General features: G+C 32.7%; 1 protein-coding gene across 5 annotated transcripts in view; it reads left to right on the top strand.

Moving 5' to 3' along the window:
* Positions 1-7,873, top strand: part of LOC106875944 (protein CASC3) — a 46,266-nt gene that overhangs the window by 31,180 nt on the left and 7,213 nt on the right. For 3 of the 5 annotated variants that reach the window (XM_014924269.2, XM_052965603.1, XM_052965600.1), the window contains exon 9: positions 5,537-5,659. The exons of the other annotated variants lie outside the window; for them this stretch is intronic. In XM_014924269.2, coding sequence (XP_014779755.2) covers positions 5,537-5,659 — 123 coding nt within the window. The remainder of the gene's footprint in view (positions 1-5,536; positions 5,660-7,873) is intronic. 5 annotated transcript variants of the gene reach the window in all.

The following is a 7,873-nucleotide window of genomic DNA, read 5'->3' as shown; positions in this document are numbered from 1 at the left end:
AAGGGCGTCCAGCTGTAGAAACTCTGCCAAATCAGATTGGAGCCTGGTGTAGCCATCTGGTTTCACCAGTCCTCAGTGAAATCGTCCAACCCATGCTAGCATGGAAAGCAGACGTTAAACGATGATGATGATGATATTTATATATGTGTGTGTGTGTCTGTTCCCCTAGCATTGCTTCACAACCGATGCTGGTGTGTTTATGTCCCCGTCACTTGGCAAAAGAAGCCAATAGAATAAGTACTGGGCTTACAAAGAATAAGTCCCGGGGTTGATTTGCTCGACTAAAGGCAGTGCTCCAGCATGGCCGCAGTCAAATGACTGAAACAAGTAAAAGAGAGTAAGTTTCCAGGTAAGCTATTTGGTCCTGTCATTCATCTGTAGGTATTGATTCCAAAGGTTATTTGTCTTTGTATCTGCATCTTAATAAAAAATTATAGTATATGCTATAAGTTATTTGTACAATATTTTTATATACCTTTTATATGAAGGTATATTCTTTTAGAATAGCAAGAGCAATGCCTATTTATTCATCATTGCTATTTTGGTCTTGGAATGAAATATTTACAGCAGTTCTTTAAAAAAAAAATACCGTTAAAATATTGAGCATTAAGACTACTCTTTGTGAGAATCTTTTATTCTTATTTTCCAAGGAAAGAAATGCAATGCAAGTGTGATTGGATATACTTACTATTCAGATCTTTTTGATTACTGCTCATTTTTAGAAATGATCTTTAATTATGAATATTTCAAAATAGTTTGTTTTAAAATACTTACAAATCTTAGTAAAAACATTTTAGTTGGACAGTTTACAAGCCATATTTTTCATATTTAATCTTTCATGGATGTATAGCAGAGTCTCAATTTTTTTTCCCCATTATGCAACATAATGAAGTATCTTGAAATGAGAGGCCCCCATCTGGTTTAACATCATTGCCAGGTCTCAGGGTCACTTGCAACAGGGTCTGCTCAGTTGCAAGCAAACAGGTTAGATCTCTGGCCTGAGGATAATTTCTTTCTTTCCTCCCACCTGTTTCAGAAACCCTGAAAAGGATTGTGGTCATTGTCTTTTCTACTCTGACAAACAATTAAAAAAGCAAAAGACACTGTCATGTTTATAGTTTCATTTATTCTTTGACTGTAATAATAATATTTTGAATGAAGTTGATTAACAATTAATGAGTATACATTACTCGTATATATTGTAGTTTTCTCACTAAAATTTCTAATTTGTTTTCCATCATATTTTATAACCTATTTATGTTGGTATAATATTTCATATAATTATTTAGAACAAATGATTCTGATGAATCAGATTAGTTGGATGATTAACATTTTGTGCTCTAATATATTTAAAGCATAAAGTGATTGTTGTAGCCCTTAAAATTAAAGTTGTTGGTATGGTTTCATTTTTACCTTTTATTTAATCTTAATTGATAGGATTACAACTTATTAATTTACATCAATATAGATTAAATAACTTCATAGATGTTTTTCTACATGGATTAAATAGTTGTCAGTTTTGAGATTTTACATTTGCATCATCAATTAACTTATAAACCTTCGCAATTATTATTATTTAAACTCTCTATAAAACACATGAAATAATTCAGTATATGAATATATTTATAATCTTGCTCTAAAATCATTTTGGGAGTATCACCCATGAAAGGAATATATACAGGGGTCAAAACCAATTTAGACTTAGATGGGTCTTATTCAGCAAATGCTCTAAGATGTGTTATATGATATTCCTTAACAGAAAGAATGTGGGATTTTGAGAACTCCAAAGTGAATGAGACCCAACTAATCAACATTAAGTTTCTTCTTCAGTTGTTAGATCTATCTATGTTTTCTGTGGGGGTTTAACTCCAGAATTAATTTAGGTTGAAACTAGAAATACAGTTGTATATTGAATTTGATTTACCATATCTAAAAGCTGCTAAATTCATGCATATTTCTTTGTTTATAATTGATTTTATTCATAATTTCAATAGTTTCGTCAAAACTGAATTTCTTGTATTTATTACAAATGTGAATTAAAACATGATAGTTAAATTGACATGATAATTAAATTAAAAATTTTGTATGATGTTATGAAAGTAATTATGAATTTTTTTTTTTAACTTTTATTGTTGATCTAAACGCTGTTAATGAATCTAATATACTTTTCTCTTAGCAATATTCTTTTGGTAATTGATTGATTTATTTGCTATCTTTTATGAATAAATCATGTTTTGTTGTTGTTTTGTTTTTGTTTTTTTGCATGGTTATATTTAGTTAAATTGATTTGTGTAGCCTATGGCTGATTTGTCACTACTGACAAGTTTAGTCAGTGGGTTTTGATGTTGTTTTTTTGTCTTTGGGTTGTTATCTGTGTATTTGTTTAGTAGAATAGCACATGTGTTATAATGAACACCATGTATATATCTATATTGTATCACATGTATTTTATTATTGATGGTGAAATAGGTCTTTTGAATTTTCAATTTCATTGAACTGAAAATTCCAGAACTATTGTGTTTTATAATTATTTAAGGCTATTTTTCTATTATATTGCATGCTTGTACACTTTTTGTGAATCTAGCATTTATATAACTATTGGGACATGGAGGAGGACATCTTTAGAATAAGTAATTTCAAGACACTTTTTGTGCTTCATAAACTCCATTAAAAAAATGTGCACTACAAAGGCATATGCAATACTTGAAATGGAAAAAGGCAAGGTTTATAACAGTGAAAGAACTGAAGATTGATATGATAACAATAGATAAACTGAAGAGGATTGATTTCTAGTACCTGAGGTGGACCACTTTTCAGTGATATAGGCTATAGGAGGAAAAAGTAAGGGATTGTATATTTTTAGGTGTGACACAAGTTTCTTCACTCTATTACCAATGTTGGTCAAAACTTCCCACTTGCAATAATTTCGGGTACAGAAACCCATTTTTACCTGATTTGTTTGCAAGATTTAACGGTAAAATGGAGGATCTCTGAAAAATGAAACCTGGAAAAAGTTCCAAATATTATCACCATGAATATGACACGAGTGAAATCAATGATTTAATCTTCAATAGTGCTATAATACTAGTAATGATTTCTTACTTTGGCATAAGATAATATATTGGGAAGGTGGATAGTCAATTCTAGTGACCCAGCACATTCTTGAAAAGAAAGAACATTATTGATTTTCAGTTGAATAAATTAATTCCAGTACAATATTAGTTTTTATTTTATCAAACCTAGAGGGATGAAAAAGCTAGAGGGTCCCTACTGGGATCTGTATTTAAATCATAGGAATAGAACTGAAATACTGAAAGGTATTTAGTCTGACACTAAATTGTTTTTGTGACTTCATTGCATTAAAACGATAATTCCCTCCACACACACACATGTCTTTCAAATTTATATCAGTTATCAATAGATTATCTAAGCTTATAAAGGACTGCAGGAAATGGGTCAGGGAAGATGAATTACCCAAGTATTAGTTAAATTCTGTAGCATCAAACTACTCAGTTAAGGGATTTATTAATATGGTAGCACTCTAAGTAGTAGTTGATGACAAGTTTATCATCTTAGAAGTCGTTGGTGATAGACCAGCATTGTTATGGAAATATATGATGGCAGAACTTTCAAACTGTGCAAGCATTGGAGATAAAATATTTAATGACTTCATGGTCACATTGCATTGAGTGAATGGACCCAACAGAAGGTAACCTCACTACTGTTGGTGTACTTGATAAAATACGCTGAATGCTATTATTACCCAATGCAGAGTAGGCTTTACTGGCCACTGCTATCTTGCTGAATAACATATATTAGATGTTATATTTTGAAGACTGTGACACCCCAGTAAAGAATGAAGACCACTCAGTTGCATTGATATTAATTAGCAGAGACACACAACATAAAATTGAGGATCTACCCAAGCTAATGGATGGGTGACAAAAAATTCCAGCACAGTTTTGTTGTTGCTTGAAGAAGCAGTTTGGTAAAAAAAGGAGTTACTTTAAAGATTTGCTTTACATAGGATCCTTTGTTATCAGCTTGGGATGTTATAAGGGATTCTTCAAGAACTATAGCAGAAATTAATTGTTTATCATTTAAACCAAACAAATCTACTTATCATAAAGAGGGTACTGCTAGCTGACCTTGTTTAGTAGCATGAATAATACTCCTGTCAAATCTCAAGCATTTTTCATATTTTCATAACTTTTTTTTATTTTTTACTGTATCTACTTATCAAACATCATGACTATAATTACTGAAATTACGGTAAAATAGCTTATCTTCAACTTTTCTTCTTTTTTCTCTGAAAGAAAAAGAAAAAATCTCATCAGAATAGATATCTTTTAGTAAGATGTCTCAGCCAAAAATATATTTTATGTATTCAGTAGAACCAGATTTAAAAAGTGTCACTCATTTGAATTGTATTTCCCATTAACTTGAATGTATAAGTATTATTTTTAAAAAAATGATATAAAGCCTCTTACAAAAGTCAGTTATAAATATGAAACATAACTCAGGTTATGCCAAATATTAAAAGAGTTCTTTACTTCTAAGATACTTATCATTATGACAGCATTTAATTTTAGTTTTGATACAGTTATAAATGGGCACAGATATACTATAACTATTAGAAGTGAGTTTTTTATAAAGACAGACTACTACTTTGTTCTTTCTAAATATATCTACTAGATGTGCATGCCAACAGAGTGGTCTGATAATTCCATTCTTCTTTGTTATATAATTATTACAAATCTCAAATGAACCCTGATTGATTGTTGCTCTATAATTTTGTACTGAACTGATGACATACTGCATGTAAAATGACTTTCCTATGCTATTAACCCAACTAGGCATATAAGGATTTAAATTTTCATTTCAACCACATCTAGATAATTCAAATAGCTTAAGTTATGACATCATTTCTCTTTTGTTGAGAACATGTGTGCACACATGCGCGCACGCACGCACACACACACACATGTATGTATGTATGTATGTATATATATATATATATATATATATATATTTCATGTACCTACACCCGATAAATTATTAGAATAATTTGTTTATCTGTGTAATTCTATGTCTGGATTGAGATGTTTGTTGAGTTAAATTTTATTAACTGTATAGATGTGTGGGGTTTTTTTTCTTTCGTTTCATTTTTGTGCATGGTGTTGCTGTACTTTTATTTTGTTGTTTTTTTTTCTTTTTGGCTCTGGAACATGTCATTATCTGCACTAGTTCATTTCAATTTGTTTGCTTTATTTTGTATATTTTGTAAATGTTTTAGATTAGTGTATATGACCTATATCTGCACCAAATGTCATGGATTGGTTTATTCTCTTTTCTTTTGGTTTCTCTAGTTAGTTAAAAGTTCTGTCTGTTTATTATTTCAGTTCCCTTGTTTTCTGTTTCTCGTGTTTGCTTATTTTAATCTACTGTGTCTCCTCTTCTGTCTGGGATTTGTATTTTGATTGATATTTTTTTTTACTCTATTGGTTGTTTCCTATTTAAAATATTTGTGTTCCAGATTTTACCCAAGGTCCACCACACATATTTCATCCTGAACAAGGTCCACCTACTCATCAGGACGGAGCAGCGTTCCAGCCTACCATGTTACAGGCTCCTACCCCTATCCCTTACACATTACCAGGTACGACTCGAGATACTAGCTCTGTGTCAGTAGCACCCAGTCTGTATTGGTGTGATAGTTAGTTATTGTCATAGTTGTCAGTGTCAAGAAATTACAACTATTGAACAATTTACTATTGAACTATTTGCTATTGAACAAATGAGGAATTGCTGATAATTATTGGTTAGTTCTGGACTAAAAAGCTTCTTCACAAAGAATGGATAGTTTAGTTTTGCTTACTGGATTTTTGTCTTTTAATTCCTTAATTTTATTTTAAATTAGCAATACATAATTGCAAAGCTTTACTGATTTTCTGTTGATATCATTCTTATCATTTAGGTTGCTCTTTGAATTTGGAATGTATTTAATAACAACAATTTTCACGTGATTTCAAAATTAAAAAAAAAGGTTCACAGATAGTTGGTTCTTTATTAGAGATTTTGTCTGCTTGTTGGCATCTTTATTCGTGTTCATATTTTAGTAAGATGAATATCTGGTATAAATCATTCATGTATTTTCATTTCCAAGCTGTTACAACAAATGAAATTAATTAGAAGGCATTTGTTGAACTGTAAGGTAATAGTCATAATAACTGGCAACTTATATGCAGTTTCTTCTAAAAAAGGAAAAGCATATAGCATGTGTCCTTCATTCCTTTATTTTTGTAAACTACTCCTATATAAACAAACATCAGATTTGTATTGTTTCTTGCTTGTTTGTCTTTTTGTTGTTATATTTTTCCCCCCATTGTGAAGCAAACATTTTCAGTGAATGGAAATAAAATCAGGAAACATGTACAAGAATTAAGCTTTAGTAATTGTAACATTAATTTACTCCAACAAAATCTTCAGTTAGAGATGTCAAAATCCTTCTCAAAGAAACAAAATGGTATTATGTTTCTTTATAGGCATGGCATTGTAGTTTCAGATTCTGTCCTACTGTATAGCACTTTGGGCAAGTGCTGTTTGCCATAGTCCTGGACCAACTGATGCCTTATGAGTAAATTTTGCAGATAGAAACTGTATGGAAGCCTGCCAAGTGTGTCTTTGTGATTCTCCCCACCATGGGTTGACAACCCATGTTTTTGTTTATGTCCCTGTAACTTAGCCGTTTTTCAAAAGAGACTGATAAAGTAAGTACCAGATTTTAAAAATAAATACTGGATTGATTTATTCAACTAAGCTCATCAAGGCAATGCCCCAGCATGATTACAGTCCAGTGAATGATGCAAGTAAAAAATAATATATATATATATATATATATTCTTGTCCTATCAACAATATCATTATTACTGTCTGCTGCTCTCTTTCTGCTTCCTCTGCCCTTTACCTTACCCAACTCGTGAATCATTGGTTATCCACTCTTCAACTTGACCCAATCCTTACAGTTGTTGCCTACCTTCCCTCTCCCATACCCTCATGTTTTGCTCCCCCAGACACTACTGTAAACCTACCCATCCACCAACACTTAGTTCTATCGCCATTCACTTCTATTCACCTTGTACCTTGAAAAATCACCTGGGCACCACATCATCACTATTTATGGCTTTGCAGCTCCTCTGATCATTTAACCCTTTCTTCTAAATGTGTGTAGACATGTTGCTCCTCTACATCAAGAACATGCTCTCCCTACTCTTCTCTCATACTTTAACTCCTCATCTCCTCACATAAAGGCTCCTCCCCAACTTCCAGGTTCATAGTCTTACAAACTTCGTGGCAATGTCACAAGTGCCGGTGGCATGAAAAAAAGCACCCAGTACATGTTGTAAAGTGCTTGGTGTTAGGAAGGGCATCCAACTGTAGAAACCGTGCCAAAGCAAGCACTGGGACACAGTGCAGTCCTTCGCTCCATTGGGTCCTGTCAAACCCATACCAGCATGGAACATGGTTATGATACATATGCCAGTGGAATGTTAAAAGCACATCTGAGCGTGATCGTTACCAGCGTCGCTTTACCGGCATATGCGCTGGTGGCACATGAAAAACAACATTCAAACGTGGTCATTGCCACTGCTGCCGGACTGGCCCTCATACCGGTGGCACGTAAAAGCACCCCCTACACTCTCTGAGTGTTTGGCTTTAGGAAGGGCATCCAGCTGTAGAAACTTTGCCAGATCAGATTGAGCCTGATACAGCCTCTGGCTCACCAATCTTCAGTCAAACTGTCTAACCCATGCCAGCATGGAAAGCGGACGTAAAAGGATGATTATGATATATATATATATATATATATATA

Source organism: Octopus bimaculoides, chromosome 2 (assembly GCF_001194135.2).
Source record: "Octopus bimaculoides isolate UCB-OBI-ISO-001 chromosome 2, ASM119413v2, whole genome shotgun sequence".
In the NCBI taxonomy this organism is placed as follows: Eukaryota; Metazoa; Mollusca; class Cephalopoda; order Octopoda; family Octopodidae; genus Octopus; species Octopus bimaculoides.
The sequence above is the reverse complement of the archived record's forward strand: the minus strand, read 5'-3'. Positions and strand labels throughout refer to the sequence as shown.